The sequence below is a fragment of the Eretmochelys imbricata genome, chromosome 17 (genome assembly GCF_965152235.1).
Source record: "Eretmochelys imbricata isolate rEreImb1 chromosome 17, rEreImb1.hap1, whole genome shotgun sequence".
Taxonomy (NCBI): domain Eukaryota; kingdom Metazoa; phylum Chordata; order Testudines; family Cheloniidae; genus Eretmochelys; species Eretmochelys imbricata.
The window spans coordinates 5,042,382-5,066,141 of record NC_135588.1 but is presented as its reverse complement, the minus strand read 5'-3'; the positions used below and the strand labels follow the sequence as shown (position 1 = coordinate 5,066,141).

Sequence of the window (23,760 nt, the reverse complement as noted above, 5' to 3'; positions counted from 1 at the left end):
TTCCTGGAATAAACACCAACATCTCAATGACTTCAGTCAGAATTGAAAACTATTTTCTCTGACATTGTTTGGAAGATAACTACTGTCAGAGGAAAGAAGTTATGATATCAGATAAAGTAAGTTCTCTAAGAGAAAAATCCTCCTTAGATCCTTCAAAACCTATTGTATCAGAAAAACAAAGTCAACAATAAACTACTAGTGTATTCGCAAAAAGAAAAGGAGTACTTGTGGCACCTTAGAGACTAACCAATTTATTTGAGCATGAGCTTTCGTGAGCTACAGCTCACTTCAGATTGATGAAGTGAGCTGTAGCTCACGAAAGCTCATGCTCAAATAAATTGGTTAGTCTCTAAGGTGCCACAAGTACTCCTTTTCTTTTTGCGAATACAGACTAACACGGCTGTTACTCTGAAACCTGTAGTGTATGAGTGAATACCTGCGTGTGTGTGTATATATACCATTTGTTTCAGTATCCAGAACTCTGGTCACTGCTTCTGGGTATTAGCCCACATCCACTGATCTCAGAAGTGTGTTATGAGAATTATTCAGTAAGAAGTCTTTCAGAAAATTCAGGCTCAGCTCTTATGAAAGTCCAAGAGTGTTATCCTGGCCCCACTGAAGTTAATGGCAAAGCTCCCTTTGAGTTCAGTAGTGTCAGGATTTCACCCCAAATGGTCTGCATAAAGTACAGTGCACCCAGTTCCTTCTATTTTCTTTTGAATCCTTATATCTCTTGTATCTACTTTGCATTTTCTCAGGAGTCCCCTTTCAGAAATCTAAGGTCATATAATGGAGCCTAAATGGGGTATTTCTGACAAAGGAACGTTTTAAACCTGTTGTGGAAAAACTGCCATATTTTCTTAATCTCAAATCTTTCCCACTGGCCATTGCGTCTGCCAAGAGGGTTATATTAATATGGTAGCCCTCTTTATCAAAGGGTTTTACGTGCAGTTTCTTCCAGACAAGGTGATTGTCAAACCACCTTCTGGTTTGTTTGTTTATTTATTGATTGATATATTCCAGAGTCCTCAAACAGGTTGGAATAACGTCCTATACCAGCTGTAATCAGGACTCTCAAAATCTACTTTGAACAAAACTAAATACAAATCTAACCATTCCTGATTTCATATTTTCCTAATCAGGAGCAACTGAAAGGAAATTCTGTTCTCTGGCTTTGTAAACAGAAAGATATAAGTAGGATGATCTCTGTATTCTTGTTGATCAAATACTATGAGATGTTCTTTCCCTGCTTTCAGTTCTTTTAATGCGAAGCCTTTCAGTTAGCTCTAAATTCCATGCATTACAATAAAACCGAAGACTTATTATTGATAGATATAGATGAATAACGAAATGTTCGTGCCTGTTTGGGTTCACCTGTTTTGAGCTTGCTTATAGTTCTAAATCAGTGATTCTCAGACTTTTTTGTACTGGTGACCCCTTTCACATAGCAAGCCTCTGAGTGTGATTTTCCCCCCCCCCCCATAAATTAAAAACACTTTTTTTAAAAAATATATTTAACACCATTATACATGCTGGCGGCAAAGCGGGGTTTGGGCTGGAGGCTGACCCCCCCATGTAGTTACCTCACGACCCCCAGTTTGAGAACCCCGGTTCTGAATGGTACAGCATGCTATATGGTGTATTATACATGTAGTAGAGTGCACCCAAAGAGATATTGCCACAGATGAATGCGTGTCCTTATGACAGGTCCTAGAATGTTATAAATGTTTTTTAATTTACCCTCCCAATTCTGGATTACTATTTTCCTTTGTCGAAACTGCATACTGGCAACAGGGACTTGCATATTATACAGTGACACTTGCGCTGTGAAGAGCAGTGAGCTCAACTGTCAGATAATGCAAGAAAATGCTGCTGTCTGCTCCTGTAAGTTTTTCTTCAAGGACCTTCTTGGCCACTACTTCTCATTGCCTGCCAAGTTCTTATCTAGCTAATTGCTTTAAGGCTACTTATCTTTAATTACGTTGACTATCAAGAGTTTGCAAGTTTACTCTTCGGTATATAAGGTTGGAATAACCTACAAACATTAGTAACTGGGGGAACAGCTCCTTGCTTATAGTACATCAGTCTTTCAAACTGAAACATCTTTATTTCTGGGGTTGGGGTTTTTTTTGTTTTTGTTTTGTTAGTGCAGGAAAGAGTGATTAAATGATATGCTTTTTGTGTGAATTTTTGTTGTTTAATACGTTGTGATTGATCTTCAATGTTTTAGTTCCAGAAGGCAGAATCTGATCTGGATTACATTCAACACAAATTGGAGTTTGAAATAATGAAAAACCTTCCTGATAATCCATCAGCAGAGGTACTATTTTCAGATTAAATTTGTAAATTTTGTTGTATCTTGCACAAATTCACTGTAAATGGGTAATTCTCTAATCATAAAACACATTTGATTGGATATATATCAAAAACTCCTGGTCATTTTGTATGTTTTTGTTTTTATACTCTATTTTTGCAACATACCAAGACAGTTGATGTAGATTTATTTCAAAATAGCCACATCTTAGTATAATGGAATGCTCCATACTTGTATTTTGAGAAATCAGCTGGAGTGTTAGCAGGCACTGTCAACTTCAACACCCTCCTCAAGACACACCTCTGCTATGACACTTGCAATAGATCAGCCAACAAATGATGACTAGACTCAGGGCTTGTGGGAGAAAGAAAAAGAGTAAGGGGGGGTATAATACATTATTTATAGTATTTTTTGTAAATCTTCCCTCATCCACCCCACATGTTCAGATGCAGTGAAAAAGAATATTGATTTTTTTATTTTATTTATTTATTTTTTTTTACAAGAGGTGGCTTACACGTTCTAACTCAGGAAAATTTAAGAAAGCACAAAAACACAGTATCTTCATTCTATTGTATCTTCTGTGGAACCAGAGAGTTAGTGGCTTATTACTATTTGTTTGCCTATGAAAAGTTATCATGTGGCATGGGTAGATGGAGCAAGAGGTTTCCAAAACATGAAAGATGTCCTTTTATGGGTAATGTGCTACTGATTGTAGTTAAGCGCTTCCACTATAAAGTGTCTCTTTCAATTCTCTTTTTAACAGCTCTAGTTGCCATATACTTTGGGAACATCTAATCTGTTTAGTCTTGTGTAGCCAAATTGATCATCTTTCTAATGTCTTGATAGTTTAAATGTACTTTTCACCTTGATGTAGGAAAATCCAGTGACTCTCCTAGAGGAACTCTCAGTGGTGAAGTCACGTTATAAAATGTTATGTACGCAGCTGGAAGAAATTTCTATAGAGCAAAGAGAGTCTATGAGCTGTATTCATGCTACTCTAGAAAACACTATGAAGATGGTGCAGGCACTACAGCGACATGCTGATCTTGAGGTAATGTTTTCGGTTTACTAACACGGGCCCCAGTCCTGTAAATGCACACATGTAACCTTACGGATGGGAGTAGTTCCTTTGAAATCAAGACTAAACATGTATGTACAAAAATGTTACTGGAACAGGGGTTAGATTTTCTTTTTTGGGTGGAAAATCTTCTTACATCTTCTGTTGAGAGATCACATTACTGAAGTAACAGCTCAATATATTGTACTCAATCTTAAAAACGCTTTTGCATTTGAGCAGCCCTATTGAAGTGGGCTACTCACATTAAAAGTGGGGCTACTCATGTTAATTAAGGTTTCTGGGACTGGGCCCATTGTTGAACTCAGGTCTGATTCACCATTGTGGTAATCCAAGATAATTCTGGTGAAATTCCATTGATTTCAAGATGAAGTAACACAATGGTGAATCATACTCCATGTCTCTGAATAGTTTGATGGAAATTGATGTTTCAGACACTGAATTAAATCGCAATTTTTAAACTGATCTTTGAAGTGTTCTCTATTATCTTGAAAGCTGCCAGGTAGAAAGTGAAACTGACTGTAAAGAAAACAAAATGACCAATGTATTTTCACTGTGAGTGGAGGTAAATATAAAATTGTGAACATTCTAAAATTATTTTAATTTTGAATAATCTCAGATGATAGAAAATTTAAAGCTTTATGTAAGCATTATCATATTTTTAAAAAGTTTCCTTGTGTTTCTAACTGTTGTGCAAACATTGACTACTTAATCCTTCAAAAACCTCTTATAGTTACTTTTGTAGACAGGGAAGGTTAGACCTAGAGAAGTTAAGTGATCAGCCCAACATCAAACAGAATGTTAAACTAAAATATTCCTGGGTCCCAGCCCTGTGTTCAGTACACTGACTGGATGGCACTGCCTCTGTCAAAATATTATACTTAATCTGACCGTGTCCCTAACCAAACATTGTGACTCCTACTTTTATATTCTATATAATATAATATAAATAAAGTTATGCTTTCTCATTATTTAAAAAAATGGCAGTTTCCTTCACGGCTCAGAAGAGAAAATACAATGACCTTTCCTCTCCATTTGTGCCAATGTTATGCTGCTAAGTAGCATGTTGAGAATAATTGTATAGGTTTCTGTCCTGGGGTGAAGTGGTAAAGTCCTGAGCCACTTACTTGTGCCAAGTAGGATTAGGCAACAAATTTTCAGCTAGTAGTTTGTATATTTGTTTGTAGCCGTCTCTATACTTACTATAGCGGAGACTGATGAAACAATTTAAAAAGCAGGATTAGAATTTTTTTTAAATGGAACATTTATTTTTCAGATGTTAATCTATAGTTCTAACATTAGAATACTATGAGTAGATTTTTATTTGGAGTTTGAACATGAGTTTAATGGTGGGATTTTCAGAAACACTCAGCCTTAACTCTTCTCCCACTGAAGTTAATGGGAGTTTACCATAGTTTTAAATGGGAAAAGGTTTAAGCAAACTGAGTGCTTCTGAAAATCCCACCGTAAGTGGTGAAAATAGCAGTTTCTTTTTCCCCCTAGCTTTCACCTCTGTCTGAAGAAGAACAGACTGCAGCACAACGCTTAGCATGTAAAACGGTTAAAGGAACAGATCCACCAGTGGAAGCGGTAATTGTGGCTTTATATGGCTTGATTCTGCAAGCCCCTTACTCCCAAGTAATCTCTGTGAAGTCAGTGGGACTATTTGTGTGAATTAGAACTGCTCCCTTGACTAGCAGTTTTCAGGAGCGTGCCCTGAAATAGTTTCACTTTTTACTTTTCCAGTTTATTGCACAAATGTTTTGTTTTGTTGTGCCCCCCTCCCTCTTCTCCCCCAGGGAATGGTTTTGTTTAAGAAAATTTTGTTTTGGAAAAGCAACTTTAATCTCTTACCATTTACTAAGAAAACAGTGACTCTTTGTGTTTATGTGGTAGCATATATTTTAAAGTACAAGAGGATGGGTAAATCATGCCGCTTTAGATCACATATAGCATGCAAAACAAACATGAACAGTACCTTGAATTCAGAAGAGCATTCTGTTCTGGTTGATCAGTTTCTTGTCACAAGTGCTCTGTCAGATCATTCAGCTATTAGTAGAATAGCTACTAAATCTTTGGGGTGGGGGTGAGGAGCATAATTACTTCAGTCAAATGCCTAGACTGATTTTCAATATTTATAATTTCCTGTTAAATATTAAATTGAAAACTGGCTAAGAATAACTTAACCACATTACAATGCTGCTGCAATATAATATGAAACTAAAGAAGTCTAACACTTTTAGGCAGAAACTCAGGATTTCTGCCATAAAACCAATCATAACAAAGACTTTTCATGGTATTAAACAACAAATATCAGCAAAGATTTGTCAGGATCTTTGTTACATAAAACCTAGATTTAAATCATATTTGTTTTAATGTATCTTCTTGACCTTGTCTGTCTCTTTCCTTTTTCCACTGCTTATCTATCAATGCCACCTCACTTTCTGTCCTTTCATCACCACTGTTTGACAGTCTTCCAGTATCTTTCTGCTTCAACTCTATTTTTGCTAATTTCATCATTAACATAATTATAATCCTAATTAAATCACAATGATAATAATATCATTTGTATTACTTTAGTGCCTTGGAGCCCAAGTCATGGAATAGGACCCATTGTGCTAGGCAATGTACAAAAGCAACAAAGACCATCCCTAACGCAATGAGTTTACAGTTTAAGTAAAACTCATCATCTTTTCCCTTCCCCTGTTTATCTTGAGTGGTCAAGATACAATTTGTGTTCAAATACCCCAGACAAAATTAGGCCTACCCCTGCTCCAATTGAGGTCAGGGGAATCAAGATTGGGCCCTAAATAGGTATTGCATGTTTTTGTTGTTTTTCAAAGAGGAAGAGAAATCACCCCATCTTAAAGGCTCTGTGTTTTGTTAACCCTCTCTTCTGGCTGAGGAAAGCTGGATGCAGCTTCCTCTAGAGCCCATCAGAACTGTTGGCCTGCAAGAACAGCTTTATAAAGCTCTTAAGCATCTCTTTCCCTTCCTTGTGCTGTGTGTGCAGTGCTTTCAGCCACTACCAGATAGGAGAATTGGCTGGCCTGACCTTGACAGCTGATTTCCCCCCACTCCCTTCCCAAACCTATGTTATCTGTTCGGCACTAGGATTTCTGCATGCTGACTAGTAGCTAGTGTGGGAACTCACCAGGAAGCATTCACTTAATGCTTAGGAATTCTACCATATCAATTCCTTGGCAATTAATTGCCAACAATCAGCCATATATCTATATTGGTAACTATGTTAAAAACTACAGCTACTACTTCAAAATTGTAGTACAGTATATATGAAACTTGACATTCTGTTTATTTTTAGCCACTTTGTTCAGTGTCTACAGTTCCTATTCCAGATGGGGGTAAGTGCTGACAACCCCCTTCTACTGCTTTGCAGAAATCAGCTTCCTTTTCTGAGCATTAACATTTATTTTTTTTCTGGTTGCTAAAAGTGTGTATATAGGCCCCTCTGTAGAAGGGTGTGTGTGTGTGTGTAGATAACCACAACTTTAATTGTAAGATATTCAAACACACCAAGTTCAATATTTAGGATATCAGTATGTATCTTAAGAGTATATTGACATTGTTAGTGTATTTCGCTGTGGACCTATATATTGTGAAACTCAAGGTTAGCATAAAAAAAATCAACTTTTTTAATAGATATATAATATGCCCACAATGAAGTGTGTGTATGTATATTTTATTTTGTGTGTGTGTAGATATTTAAAAAGTTGGAGTTTTTTGGATGCTAGCCTTAAATTTCATAATATAGGCCCACAATGAAATACACTAACAATGTCAATATACTCTTAAGATACATATTGATATCCTAAATATTGACCTTGATATTTCAAATATATCTTACAATTACAATTAAGGTTAAGATTTTGTCAGTTATTTTTAGTAAAAGTCATGGACAGGTTGCAACCAATAAACAAAAACTCATGGAAACCTGTGACCTGACTTTTTTTACTAAAAATAATGGGTGTGGAGGAGGGGGACTGATGGGGGATGACTGAAGCCCAAGCCCCACTGCAGGGATGAGAGCCTGAGCTCCGCTGCGAAGGGGGCTCCAATACTCACCACTTTGGCAGCTGACAGCTCTGGGGTCCCCACCACCTGTGGCAACTTGAAGCTCCAGGGCCCCTGACAGCTCTGGCCTCACCATCCCAGGGCTGAAACTGCAGCAGAAAATGTCAGAGGTCTCTGAAAGTCATGGAATCTCTGACTTCCATGACCTCCATGACAAACTCCTATCCTTAATTATAATAACCATTACCAAGGAATGGTTGGATAAATCTCCTTCAGTTTCTGAAAGTAAGGCCTTGCAAATAATTTTAGCTGAGAAATGAAGGCTCCTACTACCACTGATGGCAAAACTTCCATTCACTTGTGGGGGAAACAGGATCAGGCCATGAAGTTTTTGGTCTGAGATGTCTGTAGAACTTAGTGCTTTAAGTAAACAGTTAATTTACTGTAGTTATAAAATAAATGAACACAGATATTAGTAATTAGTTTTTAACATTCACTGGAGAGTATATACTTAAATGTGAGAAACTGAGGGCCAACTTCAATGTCAGGTACAACTCCTGTTTATTTCATTGGGAGTTATGCCAGGACTGAAACTGGTCCTAAATCTGAAATTGTCTTTATAGTTTAAAAAGACAGTGTTAGTCTTAATATGGGAATAATCATTGCTTTGTCCGGACATGAATCTTTATAACAGGGTTTTTCCCAGTGATCTATTGGTAGAGTCTTGATATACCAAATTGACAGACCCATATTAGGTTTCCATACATACCTACGTTCTCCCCAGGCCAGTAAAAGCCTTAGCAGTCTGGAAGTGTTACACAAGCCGAGGGGAGGGAAGACCATCTAAAAGTGTCCTTTAAGGGTTCTGAGAGAAACACTTTGGCTTGGCTGGGAGAAGGCTGTTTGGTGCCTGGCCACCAGAAGTATCTAAAGTGGGGAAAACTATAATCTTCAGGACTCCTTTGAAGTTCCTAGAGGAACTTGCCAGGCTAGAAAGATATGTTCACTGATTTATTTATTTATTTTATCTGTATTTTGTATTTTTAAAATTGTATTCTCCCACTTCCATGATTTATTAAAGAAATTACCTGTTTTGCTCAGCACATCACTCTGAATGCTACAGCTGTAATAGTCAGAACTGCACATTACTGCGTAGAAATTGTGATGTACTGGAGGGGTGGGTGGTTAACAAGAATTGATACTTTTGAAGCTACTGCTGGCAAGCATTGTGTTGCTGAGATTAAAACCAAATGGAAAGTGATGCCGCCTGTTATATGTTTGATATTGCATATGCATAATGATGAACATGCCAGTAAATAAATATCACTTTTCAGCTGGGATGACTGCTTCCAACAATATGTTCAGAACAGTATTCATGTAACTGTTATAGTTGGTACATGGGCAGATATGCCTTTCACCAGTCTTCCAGTTTTCCAGTGTCAGTGCTCAGCAAAACTTATATAAATTAGGTGTTGCACCAGTTTGATATGCTATGTAAGCAGTATTACATGAGCACTTCTAAATATTAAAGTAACCCTAACTTCACCTGTGTATATTTTTGAGTAATTTTTTATTTTAAAATTGCTAGAACCACAGTTCAAACCAGTGACTAAGGAGATGTTGATGGCTGTACCAAAGATTATCAGAAGTACTGTTAAATTAGTGGACCTGAACAGCTTTTACAGGGAACTATTTAACTACTTTGTTCTAAATGGGAACAGGTAAGCATTGAAAGAGTATATGATTATTAGTTTTTTCAAGCCTTTCATTTTTAATAGTTCATTGGTGTGACTAATAAATCATAACTTAATGTAGGCTTTTTTGAAACCAAACAGCAACTAAATCTGGAGTCATCATATTGCAGCAAGCAGTTAACTGGTTTCAAAAATTGATCTAGGCTCCTGTTGTCGATTTCTGTTAGGGTAAATGTCCCAAGATGACACGCATCAACCCCTTTTCCCCCCCGCCCCATACTCCTTTTTTGAGTAGGGTTAGGTTAAATGAAAGTATCAATTATCTTTACTCATATTTTAGCAACATTAAACAGCAAGTTCAACAGAAATAAATTGTTTAACTTAGGCCAGGTCTACAACATTAAACTTAAATGTCTATGCTAGAAGAGATTTGCAGGTATAGCTATACCAATAAAACCTCTTAGTGTGGTTGCAGCTTATATTGGTTAAAAATGCTTTTGCCAGTATGCCTTATTCCAGTTTGACAAGCTAAATAAGCTATACCTATAAAAATACTTTTACACTGGGATAACTATCTACATTAAGACTTTTGCCCGTACAAAATTATTACAAACCTTCTACCCCCACTCCGTACATACATACATACTTCTAACTGACATTGCTATATCAGGGAAAGTTTCTAGTGTAGACCTGGCTTAAGATGTTGAACAAAATTTTTGAGAAATTATTTATGAGAAGAACTTGGGCTCTGTCTTTTCAGATTTCAGTGAATACTTTGTTGAATAGTTTGCTCTTGTCTTGCAGAGCAGCATTGAATGTTGCACAGATGAACAAGATGAATATGAAAGCCACCAATTCCCGGCTACAAATCCTGAAAGAACTTTCCATTGTAGAAATTGACAAACAAGGAAATGCTAAGTTAATTGTGTAAATTTAAGCCTAAATGAACTAATCATATTTTGATAGAAGGAATTTGAGTGCAGCTCCTGGTGTATTGGTAGGCAAATAGTTCTCTGTTTATAAAAATGATACACATTGTGAAAATGTGTTGTTAATGTGACTGTATTAGGATTCTCTTTGTAATACCCAATTGTGAATTAAAAAGCATATATCAAGTTTTGTAAACTACTTTGCTTTTAAGATTTGTAGGACATAGTGGACAGAATCACATTTTTAACTCCATCATGTTTCAGTACTTGTTTTCCTGAATGGGGATTAATGGCTTCTAACCAAACATTTTTACTTGTACTTGGATTCCTGAGTAAGTGATATAAAAGCCAAGAAGGCTATAAAAGTTTTACTACTTTATAGGTCACAGTTCAGGGCAGCTGGCCGTGTAGTCCATCAGTGGCCCAGCAAGGACATGCACTTTCAGGCTTCTGGTTCCTCAGCTGTTACCTGTCCTGGGCGGAGACACGCATCTCACTTCCTCCTCACCAGGATATTTCCAGGTTGCACAGTTCCCTGCCTACACTATGAATTACTCCAGAAGACTGACTGCCTAAGCAGGTTTGCTTTGCCGTCTTTTCAGAGACTATAATCAGTGTGATTGTCCATAGTTAAGTTACCACACAGCTCTTTCTAAGCAAGCACATTTTTTCTTAAGGTAAGAGCATCAGAGAGAACTTTTTAAAACAATAAAAGAACCTACACACATACTAATAAGCTTACCAGAGCATACTCCTACTCGAGCAATGGCTCTGTTGGATGATTAGTCCTTCAAACCCCACCCCATGGGGTTTTCCTCTAGTTACAAGTTCATAACTGTGGTAGTTCAGAACAAGCACACATATGAGTCTGAGAGTCTCTTCTTTATATTGCTTGGCTCTTCGATCTTAGACAGTGGATAGGTAATCGGTAAGACAATGGGTTTCTCCTCAAGGTGTAATTTCAAAAGGCTGGGTCTAAAGGTGGGGAATTTGCATTCTCTTTCCAACTCCCCCACAAGTTTCTCAAGGAAACCTACTTAACTTTTTATAAATTCACTTTGTTTCAAATCACCCTTTTGAAGCTGATAGCATTTCCCAGGGTTTACATTAATCAGGTCTCCTCCCTAGAAGCATTACATACAATTTCACAATAATATATAAACATTTGTAATACAATGAACTCCTAAAATCACTAAAACTTAATTCAATAAAGTGTGTACAGGTATTGCAGGAAATTTCCTATCTATCACAGCTTACCTTCTGAATCTCCCAATAACTGATTTCCGTAACCATTTTATAAGTCAATGGCCTGACTTAGTCACCATTCCAGAATGTCTTTTTGAAATGTTTAGCATTCATACGAATAAGATGATAAAACTAGATAAAGCCTGCCATGGTACTGCTAGGCATGTTGCAGCCCACCTCATGCAGCTCTCCATAATATCAAGTCAATCATGCAAACTACATCTCTTGTACATCAACCACTGATTCCAGCTCTTCTAGCTGCTCTTTTGCAGGTGATATTGGCTTATTGGCTCCATAACTATTGACAAGGAAATGCAGCATGACTTTCTCAAGATTCTGTAATTTTTTTGTTTTTCCTTAAGGTTTTATTTTTAAACAGAGGACTGAGGACAGTTTTAGTAAATCCAGAGCCCATTAAATTCTCTAGGGACCACTTCCTGCTGCAGTAAAAGCAACTGTCCAGAGTTCCACAACTTCAGAATCTGTTGCAAAAATACACTGCCCAAGGAATTGTTTTACCCTTTTCAGATACCTGGTATGATATAAGAGCTGAAATGCCAAATCCACAACTCGTTTGGAATATTGCATATTTTTTTGCACTGAACAAATAGATGGTGGGTTGTGTGGGTTTGTTTGGTGTTTGTGCATGTGAAAATATCTAAAATTTGTTCCCATAAGCGCCACTCAAAATAAGGCTGCTACTTCAACACCAAGCAAAGAATAGTCTACTCAGCACACTATCTGGCCTCAGAAACAACTCTGACATCATAATCAAAAAGGCTGACAAAGGAGGCGCTGTTGTCATCATGAATAGGACGGAATATGAACAAGAGGCTGCTCGGCAGCTCTCCAACACGAGTTTCTACAAGCCATTACCCTATGATCCCACTGAGAGTTACCAAAAGCAACTACAGCATATGCTCAAGAAACTTCCTGAAAAAGCACAAGATCAAATCCGCACAGACACACCCCTGGAACCCCGACCTGGGATATTCTATCTACTACCCAAGATCCATAAACCTGGAAATCCTGGACGCCCCATCATCTCAGGCATTGGCACCCTGACAGCAGGATTGTCTGGCTATGTAGACTCCCTCCTCAGGCCCTACGCTACCAGCACTCCCAGCTACCTTCGAGACACCACTGACTTCCTGAGGAAACTTCAATCCATCGGTGATCTTCCTGATAACACCATCCTGGCCACTATGGATGTAGAAGCCCTCTACACCAACATTCCACACAAAGATGGACTACAAGCCGTCAGGAACACTATCCCCGATAATGTCACGGCTAACCTGGTGGCTGAACTTTGTGACTTTGTCCTTACCCATAACTATTTCACATTTGGGGACAATGTATACCTTCAGATCAGCGGCACTGCTATGGGTACCCGCATGGCCCCACAGTATGCCAACATTTTTATGGCTGATTTAGAACAACGCTTCCTCAGCTCTCGTCCCCTAAAGCCCCTACTCTACTTGCGCTATATTGATGACATCTTCATCATCTGGACCCATGGAAAAGAAGCCCTTGAGGAATTCCACCATGATTTCAACAATTTCCATCCCACCATCAACCTCAGCCTGGTCCAGTCCACACAAGAGATCCACTTCCTGGACACTACAGTGCTAATAAACAATGTTCACATAAACACCACCCTATACCGGAAACCTACTGACCGCTATTCCTACCTGCATGCCTCCAGCTTTCACCCTGACCACACCACACAATCCATCGTCTACAGCCAAGCTCTGCGATACAACCGCATTTGCTCCAACCCCTCAGACAGAGACAAACACCTACAAGATCTCTGTCAAGCTTTCTTACAACTACAATACCCACCTGCGAAAGTAAAGAAACAGATTGATAGAGCCAGAAGAGTTCCCAGAAGTTACCTACTACAGGACAGGCCTAACAAAGAAAATAACAGAACGCCACTAGCCGTCACCTTCAGCCCCCAACTAAAACCCCTCCAACGCATTATTAAGGATCTACAACCTATCCTAAAGGATGACCCAACACTCTCACAAATCTTGGGAGACAGGCCAGTCCTTGCCTACAGACAGCCCCGCAACCTGAAGCAAATACTCACCAACAACCACATACCACACAACAGAACCACTAACCCAGGAACTTATCCTTGCAACAAAGCCCGTTGCCAATTGTGCCCACATATCTATTCAGGGGACACCATCACAGGGCCTAATAACATCAGCCACACTATCAGAGGCTCGTTCACCTGCACATCCACCAATGTGATTTATGCCATCATGTGCCAGCAATGCCCCTCTGCCATGTACATTGGTCAAACTGGACAGTCTCTACGTAAAAGAATAAATGGACACAAATCAGATGTCAAGAATTATAACATTCATAAACCAGTCGGAGAACACTTCAATCTCTCTGGTCACGCAATCACAGACATGAAGGTCGCTATCTTAAAACAAAAAAACTTCAAATCCAGACTCCAGCGAGAAACTGCTGAATTGGAATTCATTTGCAAATTGGATACTATTAATTTAGGCTTAAATAGAGACTGGGAGTGGCTAAGTCATTATGCAAGGTAGCCTATTTCCTCTTGTTTTTTCCTCCCCCCCCTCCCAGATGTTCTGGTTTAACTTGGATTTAAACTTGGAGAGTGGTCAGTTTGGACGAGCTATTACCAGCAGGAGAGTGAGTCTGTGTGTGTATGGGGGTGGGTTTTTGGAGGGGGGTGAGGGAGTGAGAGAACCTGGATTTGTGCAGGAAATGGCCTAACTTCATTATCATGCACATTGTGTAAAGAGTTGTCACCTTGGATGGGCTATCACCAGCAGGAGAGTGAATTTGTGTGGGGGGGTGGAGGGTGAGAAAACCTGGATTTGTGCTGGAAATGGCCTAACCTGACGATTACTTTAGATAAGCTATTACCAGCAGGACAGTGGGGTGGGAGGAGGTATTGTTTCATATTCTCTGTGTATATATAAAGTCTGCTGCAGTTTCCACGGTATGTATCTGATGAAGTGAGCTGTAGCTCACGAAAGCTCATGCTCAAATAAATTGGTTAGTCTCTAAGGTGCCACAAGTACTCCTTTTCTTTTTACTATCTGGCTAGTGTTTTATGTAGTAATAAGAAATGAGATTGAACACTGACCAAATTATAATACCACATCCGTATTCTATGATGTTATAGAAAACAAATTACAACAATACTATTGGAAGATGATAGATGTGCTGCTTTGTGTGGTATTTTTGCCTATATATATCTGGACTGTTCTGTCTGGCCAAGGCAACCTTGGAACTGCAGTCCTTGGTACATATCTTTATTGTAATTAATTTCCATCAAACCTTTTACCCTCATATTTGTACTTTTTCATGTTTGTATTGGTCGTTTTGTAAACTATTTTAATGCTTCTGTTTGCTTTTTTCTCCACATCCTTGCTCTGGACCCAGTCCCACAAATCCTTCCTGTACAGACCTCCCATTGATTTCAGTGAGTTCTGCATGTGGAGGGCTTGCAAGATTGGGCCCTTTGTTTCCTCTTTGACATAGGACTATAAGTAACTCCCAGTTAAGTGAATGGGAATCTTTCAGTTGACATTAATGGAAGTTGCATTGGCCCCATAGTCACTATTAAAAGATGATTAATTCTTGGCATATTTTGTTTGGTATATCAAAGTCACAGGACCAAGGCATAATTTCTAGAAGCATTTAGAGCATTTACATCTCTAAGTCCTTGTGGCAAGTTTTACTGTCTTAACTTCAGACTTATTTTAATGTTTTTAAATAGATGTAGTGGATTACTTGAACACCAAGTGTTCATAATTTGTAGATTTTGTTTTTTAAAAAAAAGCTTCCTGAGGAATGCTAGTCTGTTTTGTCAGAACATTGTTCACCAATGTATTTTTAGCCATCTTGCAAAAATGCAGTGCAGTTTAAAACTACAGTAGAACCTCAGAGTAACGAACCCCCATGAATAAAGGTTGTTCGTAACTCTGAAATATTCATAACTGAACAAAATGTTGTGGTTCTTTCAAAAGTTTACAACTGAACATTGACTTAATACAGCTTTGAAACTTTACTGTGCAAAAGAAAAATTCTACTTTTCCTTTATTGTTTAGCAGTTTACATTTAACACAGTACTGTATTGCATTTGCTTTTTGCTTTTTTTCTTTGGTCTCTGCTGCTCTCTGATTTTGTACTTCTGGCTCAAAACAAGGTGTGTGGTTGACTGGTCAGTTCATAACTCTCTGGTTTTCATAACTCTGAGGTTCTACTGTAATAACAATTTATGTACAGTAGGTGGCCAGTATCTTAGTTAGGTCTGCTTGGGGAAAGCTCTCCAAAGACAACTGTGGAATTCACCTTTGTTTTGAGTATTCTATAGATAAAGACACTGAATAACTTATCAGTGAGTGTAATAAGAACTGTCAAGGTTCCTCCCCCACTCTGAACTCTAGGGTACAGATGTGGGGACCTGCATGAAAAACCTCCTAAGCTTATCTTTACCAGCTTAGGTCAAAACTTCCCCAAGGTACAAAATATTCTACCCTTTGTCCTTGGATTGGCTGCTACCACCACCAAACTAATACTGGTTACTGGGGAAGAGCTGTTTGGACACGTCTTTCCCCCCAAAATACTTCCAAAACCTTGCACCCCACTTCCTGGACAAGGTTTGGTAAAAAGCCTCACCAATTTGCCTAGGTGACTACAGACCCAGACCCTTGGATCTTAAGAACAATGAACAATCCTCCCAACACTTGCACCCCCCCTTTCCTGGGAAATGTTGGATAAAAAGCATCACCAATTTGCATAGGTGACCACAGACCCAAACCCCTGTGGATCTGAGAACAATGAAAAAGCATTCAGTTTTCTTACAAGAAGACTTTTAATAAAAATAGAAGTAAATAGAAATAAAGAAATCCCCCCTGTAAAATCAGGATGGTAGATACCTTACAGGGTAATTAGATTCAAAACATAGAGAACCCCTCTAGGCAAAACCTTAAGTTACAAAAAAGATACACAGACAGAAATAGTTATTCTATTCAGCACAGTTCTTTTCTCAGCCATTTAAAGAAATCATAATCTAACACGTACCTAGCTAGATTACTTACTAAAAGTTCTAAGACTCCATTCCTGGTCTATCCCCGGCAAAGACAGAATATAGAATATAAATATAAATAAATAAAATATAAATAAAGACAGAATATAGAACAAATTGGTTAGTCTCTAAAGTACCACAAGTACTCCTTTTCTTTTTGCGAATACAGACTAACATGGCTGTTACTCTGAAACCAGAATATAGACAGGTTTCAGAGTAACAGCCGTGTTAGTCTGTATTCGCAAAATACAGCTCACTTCATCGGATGCATACTGTGGAAACTGCAGAAGACATTATATACACAGAGACCATGAAACAATACCTCCTCCCACCCCACTCTCCTGCTGGTAATAGCTTATCTAAAGTGATCATCAAGTTGGGCCATTTCCAGCACAAATCCAGGTTTTCTCACCCTCCGCGCCCCCCCCCCAACTCACTCTCCTGCTGGTAATAGCCCATCCAAAGTGACCACTCTCTTTAAAATGTGTATGATAATCAAGGTGGGCCATTTCCAGCACAAATCCAGGTTTTCTCACCCCCCTCCAAAAACCACATACACAAACTCACTCTCCTGCTGGTAATAGCTTATCCAAAGTGACCACTCTCCTCACAATGTGTATGATAATCAAGGTGGGCCATTTCCAGCACAAATCCAGGTTATCTCACCCCCCCACCCCCATACACACACAAACTCACTCTCCTGCTGGTAATAGCTCATCCAAAGTGACCACTCTCCCTACAATGTGCATGATAATCAAGGTGGGCCATTTCCAGCACAAATCCAGGTTTTCTCACCCCCCCACCCCAGCAGGAGAGTGAGTTTGTGTGTGGGGGTGGGGGGGTGAGAAAACCTGGATTTGTGCTGGAAATGGCCCAACTTGATTATCACTTTAGATAAGCTATTACCAGCAGGAGAGTGGGGTGGGAGGAGGTATTGTTTCATGGTCTCTGCATATATAATGTCTTCTGCAGTTTCCACACTATGCATCCGATGAAGTGAGCTGTAGCTCACGAAAGCTGATGCTCAAATAAATTGGTTAGTCTCTAAGGTACCACAAGTACTCCTTTTCTTTTTGAGAATATAGACAGACACACAGACCCTTTGTTTCTCTCCCTCCTCCCAGCTTTTGAAAGTATCTTGTCTCCTCATTGGTCATTTTGGTCAGGTGCCAGTGAGGTTACCTTTAGCTTCTTAACCCTTTACAGGTGAGAGGAGCTTTCCCCTGGCCAGGAGGGATTTCAAATGGGTTTACCCTTCCCTTTATATTTATGACAAGAACTATTGAATTAAGTATTTGAAAAATGCTAGAGTATGTGCTTCCTTTGAGCTTGTGAACTGATATTGCAGAAAGTGGAATGATTTCGACTTTCATTTTCTTAACATTTCCTTGTGAATTTTTTGTAAGGAATGTGGATTGACATAATTTAAGTACAAATTAAATATAAATGAATAGTTTCCAGTAAAGTTACTGTACATTACGGTCTATGAAATGTTTGTCTTCATACTGAACTGGCAGAGGGGAGCTGTTTTATCTTAGTTTGCACTGTGAATAAATAGCGAGCTGTAACATTTTTTTAGTGTTCGTGTAGTTCACAAACCTGATGTATTGAGAGGCGCATAAAACGCTGAGTAAAGTTTTGTTGCTGGCAGCCACATGTATCTCTGGACAACCAGATTACAAACAGACTAAGACAAAAGCATCAGCTGAGATGGAGTGACTACTGCCACATGACTCTTCTGTAATAAGGTAAAACACATCCTGGAATAGTATGTACAAAAACTTTCAGTAGGATTTGATTTTTTAAGATAATAGTTTCTTTAGATATGTTCACACACTCTCTCCATTGCAATATGTTCTGTTTTCATATATGGTCCCTTTTTATTTTTTTTATTTTTTTTTAAGGGAAATGCATGAACATACTAGGAGTTCAAATAGTGATAAATGAAAAAAGTATTTTAAAATTATAGGAAATTTTGCTGTTTCACAAGCTTGCAATCATTTTAGTAATTTCAATGGCCAGTTTCACTGGGTGGTAGTGATCAGTTATTTTATTTCAGTATATGCACTGAAAAAATACAAAATAAAAAAACCTCTCCTGTACTCTAGGTGTCTTGGAAAGCAATTAAAAAGACTGTCTATGGACTTGCTCCTTAAACTCTATCCAGAAAACTAAGTGGTACACAGTACAGGTACTGCAGATTTTACATAGTATTATATAAAATATTAGTTATTGTATACTACAGTTAGTCCATAAATATTTATTGCACTCTGAAATAATTAACATAAGAAACAATGTGTAGATATCAGAGCAACTCTTGTGAATTTCAAAGTAAATGTCCTTATTCTAATTATTTCAAATTTATCGTTGTCCCCATAGCATAATGTACAATTGAATGTGCTTTTTCATAAAACATAAAAAGAAAAAAATAATCTTGTACCAAATTCTAGTCTGCTTCAAGTTGACTTTTTAATTATGTCGCCTGGACAACCATAACAAACCTCCTGAGGGACAACTATAAACATCAGAAGGGGAAGCTACTGATGCATTAAATGACTTTTTTAGAGAATACCAGAACATGAACTGTTTGCTCAGCGGGGAAGCTTTTCTCTTCACAACTCCTAAATTTCCCTTTAACCTACGCAGTTTTTTTGTATTACAGTCAAACCACATGGTTAAACTGTTCAATAAAACAATCACTTGGTTTCTGATTCAAGCTATCGTGGCATAGCGGTCTGGTGGTTGCTATGCTATCTTTTTATAAACCTTCCTAGTTTAGATTACAGGCAGAAATCAAACAATTAGAATACTCCACACTTTTTTTTTTTTTAATTTGAGTTGAACTCACTTCACAAACTGATAAAAGATTATGCTTGGTTAGATCAAAACTGTCAGTCACTTTTCTGTTCTAGAGTCAGGCTGCTTTGCTCTTCCCTTTTTTCTGGAATAGTAAAGATTAAATTGCTTCTGCCACTTGGATGAAGTGACATGAGTGATTTGGGGGTGGGCAACACTGTATCTGAAAAGGTGCTGAATGTGATTTAAAGGCAAATGTAGCCAAAGATAAACCATCTGCAGGGCCACTTTAGAAATTGGTTAAATTCTGAAAGTCTGTCTCTGTCCTTGCAGCTAAACTGTGTTTAGTAGGGATTTGGTTTCAACTGTTGCTGAAATCCAAAGTTTAAGACAACAGAGTTTAGGATTCATAGCACTAGAAGGACTAAGGCCTAACAATAACAAAAACTCAGTAGGATTGCTGGCACATAGTACAGGTAGTAAAGGTCTAAAACTAAGCTCAAATCCCTAGTTTGAAGAAACAGATGTTCAGAAATGTGTGTGGATTTGCAACAGCTACAGGGAACTGTATTTAAACTTGTTTAGGAGTTAGTGATGTCATCAACTGTAGCAGGGCAATAGAACACTGAGCTGTCTATGTGGCAGGTAGGTGAGAGGGGTGATAATGGCAACGAGAGGCATTTAAAAAAAATCATTTTCAGAGCCGCCAAAAACATGAAATTGGCATACCTATCATGATTTCAATAAATAATACTGAGTTCTTTTTATTTACCTTCTGTGGGTTATTAGCTTTTAAAGCTTTTCTTTGCAATCCTGAGCCTTAGAAACTAGGTAACAATCACATGTTTTTGTTTTTTTAATCACATGATTGCAAGATTTGGGGATTTTACAAAAACCACCACTATTGTAAGAGTTGACAATATTGACACTTTAAGCTAGTTGGAGCAGAGATGATGTCATGGGCTGGATTTTTCAGAGGATCTGAGCACCCTTAACTCTATTAGAAATCAATGGGAGTAGCTTGTGCTCAATACCTCTAAAAATTGTGCCCTTTAATCTGTGTGCATACTGTTGGGGGTGGGAGGGAATTCCAGTTAGGGCATTTAAGGGCTACAGTAATATAAATGTTTAATACATTTACAGGGCCTGATGTGTTTTTAAAATGTTTTACTTTTATCATAGACCTAGAATAGTGAGAAATTTGTAGCATGTTATTTCTACCCTACTGATTATTATGGTAGCCCTTTAAACAAAAAAAAAAAAAATCAGCTTACATTAAATAACAGTAAAATGTTCAAAGGAAGCACCTGCTTTTCACAAACTACACTTCAAACTTATTTTACTGACAAATTTTAAATGTGGCAAAGGAGCCTCTGCTCTCACCCCTGATGCTTTCAAAGAATGTAAGAAGATGCCCAGTCTGTAACACCATCAACTCTCACACTGTAGGTTTGAAACTCAGTATCCCTATCTAGTCACTTCTGGCTAATGTGGAAGACACTCTTACAGGAGTGTGAGATCGTGCTGGCTGTAAAATAGTGTACTTAAGGAAACCCTTGCAGTTGCCATTTTGAAAATCAGGAATGGATAGAGCATTTGCAAATACTGTAGGGAACAAACAATCTTGCAGGGGTCAATAGAGGGAAGGAGGTTTGAAAAAAGAAGCCAAGTCTTTCCTACGGGTAGCACGGTGCTTTGAAGATGAAACCTGCTGTATAAGTACAAGCATGTTGTTTTCCATTTCAGTTTCTATTTTTCTATAGCACAATGCAGGGGCCAGTAGACATGATGGAGGCCATGTCATCCTGCCTAGTGATGCTGACCTATTAATCTCCAGTAAAGACTTGCAGGGAGATCTCTCTAATTTTACTTTGGTTTTTATATTTTTCTTTTCCTGATGGGTGCTGTAGCGAGGCCCTCCAGCCTTTCTGAGACACATTTTTAAAATCCCTTTGTGCATGGACTAAATGGGAGGCAGCCACCCCAGGGCTCGTGCTACCGCTTGCGAACTAGGACCGTGTCCTCTTCCTGGCTCCAGTGAGATTGGAGGCTGGGGCTGAAGATGGTGCATGTTGCCGACGCCGCTGCCTGCGGAATAAGGGGGGAAGAGTTAAAGCTTATTTACCAGCCTGCAAAAGTGGGACACGGTTACAGCCTCCTACCTCATGCTGCAGCAGTGTGGGGAGAAGGGGGTTGCGCTCCCTGCGGATGCTGCAACCTGCAGCCGTGGGAGAACGGCAGGGGCCTGCAGCCTGTCCTTAATTTGTAATGAACGAGGTGCCGGGGTCAAGCAACTTTTACAATAATAAGCCATGCGGCAAGCCCAGAGGTGTGGGGCTATGAACTACCGCGCCCTGGCAAACATTAAGCACGGGCTAGACCCTTTGCTGATGCTGCAACCTGCAGCAGCGGGAGAAGAACGGGCGGGGAGAGGGAGGGAAACCCGTATCCTCTACTGGCGCTGCATCCTCAGCAGGTGGTGGGAGGCTGCACGCTCTGCAGATGCTGCTGCTGCAGCAGCAGTGGGGGGGGGGAGTCTGTGCGCTCTGCGGATGCTGCAGGTGGGGGGGGCGGAGACTGCACCCTCTGCGGATGCTCCGCCCGAAGGCAGCGTGCAGGCCCCTGCAGCAGCGGCAGGCGGGGACACGGCGGCGCCTGCGCACTGGGGCTGGGAGGATCACGTGAGGGAGGGGTCGGCCCGGCTCCCTCAGCCGCAGGGCGGGCCGGCGGGAGGCCGCGCTGAGGGAGGAGCCGCCGGCGCCCCTGACCCCCCGGGGCGAACATGGCCGGTAGCTAGCGGGGCCGGGGCGCTGCGGAGGGAGCCGGGCCGGTGAGGAGCAGCCTCTCCCCCGGCGGCTCCTTATGCTCTTTCCTCCCCTTTCTCTCCCGCAGGGGCTGCGGCCGGGACCTGCTCCCCGGGGCGCTGGGGAACCTCCCCGCTGCGGGCGGGCGCCGGGAGAGCCGAGGCCATGGACGAGCAGAGCGTGGAGGTGAGGGGGTGGGCAGCCTCCACCTGCTGGGGCGGGGCGGGCCCGGCTCCCCTCCCTGCCGGGCACTGGCGGGAGGCCGCCTGCGCTGGAGCTGGGGGTGCCAGGACGCCTGGGTTCCAGCCCTGGGTTCGCCCCGGCTCCTTGTGGCCGTCGGGGCCCCGGTTGTGGCAGGTCGAGGTGAGCGTCGCTCTGCTGCCAGGCTCGCTGGTTGAAACGGTGCTGGCCGCTTGGGCCGGCTGCCCAGGGAAGTTGGGCCTGGCCCACCCGCTCGGATGGCCTGTGCCTCTGTCTTGGGAAAGGGAGGACAGGTGGGTGGTGTTTGGGCTTTCAGAAAGCCTCCGGCAGAGCCGCTCGCGAGGGAATAAGGAAACTAGGACTTGGTCTCTACCAAAAACTCAAGTTGACCTAGCTGTGGGGCTCGGGGGGGGGAGGTTGTCCTCTCTTTTCGCACCCCTTCCAGGCGAAGTGAGGCTGATCTAAGCTGTGGTGTCAACACCGCTAGCTCGACGGAAGAATTCCTTCATTGACCTAGCTACAGTCTCTTGAGCAGATGTGTTTGCTACAGCAACAGAAAAAACCTCTTCTGCTGCTGAAGCACGGCGTAACTGCAGCTGTGTCACCATCGTGCTTGTAATGTAGATGTATCATGAGTAGTTGTGGGGCAAGAGGTCAAACAGTGCTGTAAATTAGATATTGCCCAAGAGGCAGAAAACAAAGTATAGGTATAAAGTGGGTGTTTTTCAACATGTCACAAGTTATTGGCTGGGTGCCCCAAGGTTCTGCACTGAGACTGTTGTTTAACATATGCGTTAATGATCCGGAAAAGGGAGTGAGCAGTGAAAGAGACAAAAAATGCAGGGGACACAAAATTATTTAGGTTAGTCTAGGTTAGAGATGTTTCTGAAGAACTTCAGAGACACATAACAAAGCCAGGAATGGAGAGCATGACATGAGCATGAGGAATGGAGAGCATGAGAGGCTGATTAATTTTAGTTTTGATATGTGAAAGGTAAAATGCGCATTGGAAGGAGTAATTGGAACCCATCATACACTCCGCTGCTATATTAGTTGTAACCACACAAGAAAAAGATCCAAACACCATTGTGGATGGTTTTTGTGAAAAAACATCAGCTCCATGTGCAGTGATAGGAAACAAACAATATTATGGTACATAGATCATAGAATCATAGGGTTGGAAGGGACCTCAGGAGGTCATCTAGTCCAACCCCCTGCTCAAAGCAGGACCAAACCCCAATTTTTGCCCCAGATCCCCAAATGGCCCCCTCAAGGATTGAACTCTCAACCCTGGGTTTAGTAGGCCAGTGCTCAAACCACTGAGCTATCCCTCCCCCTTAACAGTATAGAAAATACAGAAAATGTTGTTATGCCACTTGTTTAAATAAATAAAAGTTTCCCTCATCTGAAATACTGTATTCAGTTATGGTCACCTTTTCTCAAAAATTATAGCAACAGTAGGATTTCAGAGATAGGAGACAAGTTGTTTGAGGTATGGAAAGGTTTATGAAAGGAGAGAATGAGAAGATTGAGACTGTTTAGTTTAGATAGGAGATATAAGGGCTTATGTACCCTGGGAAATTGACCATC

General features: G+C 40.3%; 2 protein-coding genes across 6 annotated transcripts in view; both read left to right on the top strand.

Annotated features, from left to right (window-relative positions):
• The window catches only part of SKA2 (spindle and kinetochore associated complex subunit 2), a 30,755-nt gene extending 11,675 nt beyond the window's left edge, over window positions 1-19,080 (top strand). The window contains exons 2-8 of one of the 3 annotated variants that reach the window (XM_077836414.1): window positions 2,231-2,320; window positions 3,189-3,365; window positions 4,893-4,979; window positions 6,712-6,751; window positions 9,010-9,142; window positions 9,920-10,624; window positions 17,949-19,080. In XM_077836414.1, the coding sequence (XP_077692540.1) occupies window positions 2,231-2,320; window positions 3,189-3,365; window positions 4,893-4,979; window positions 6,712-6,751; window positions 9,010-9,142; window positions 9,920-10,046 (654 nt within the window). In that variant the 3' untranslated portion in view covers window positions 10,047-10,624; window positions 17,949-19,080. Of the gene's footprint in view, window positions 1-2,230; window positions 2,321-3,188; window positions 3,366-4,892; window positions 4,980-6,711; window positions 6,752-9,009; window positions 9,143-9,919; window positions 12,346-17,948 lie in introns of those variants that run through there. The other 2 variants (XM_077836416.1, XM_077836415.1) reach the window with 2 other exon arrangements.
• Window positions 19,081-21,836: 2,756 nt separating this feature from the next.
• Window positions 21,837-23,760, top strand: part of TRIM37 (tripartite motif containing 37) — a 49,556-nt gene continuing 47,632 nt past the window's right edge. For all 3 annotated transcript variants that reach the window (XM_077836342.1, XM_077836339.1, XM_077836341.1), the window contains exons 1-2: window positions 21,837-21,954; window positions 22,058-22,155. In XM_077836342.1, coding sequence (XP_077692468.1) covers window positions 21,948-21,954; window positions 22,058-22,155 — 105 coding nt within the window. In that variant the 5' untranslated portion in view covers window positions 21,837-21,947. The remainder of the gene's footprint in view (window positions 21,955-22,057; window positions 22,156-23,760) is intronic.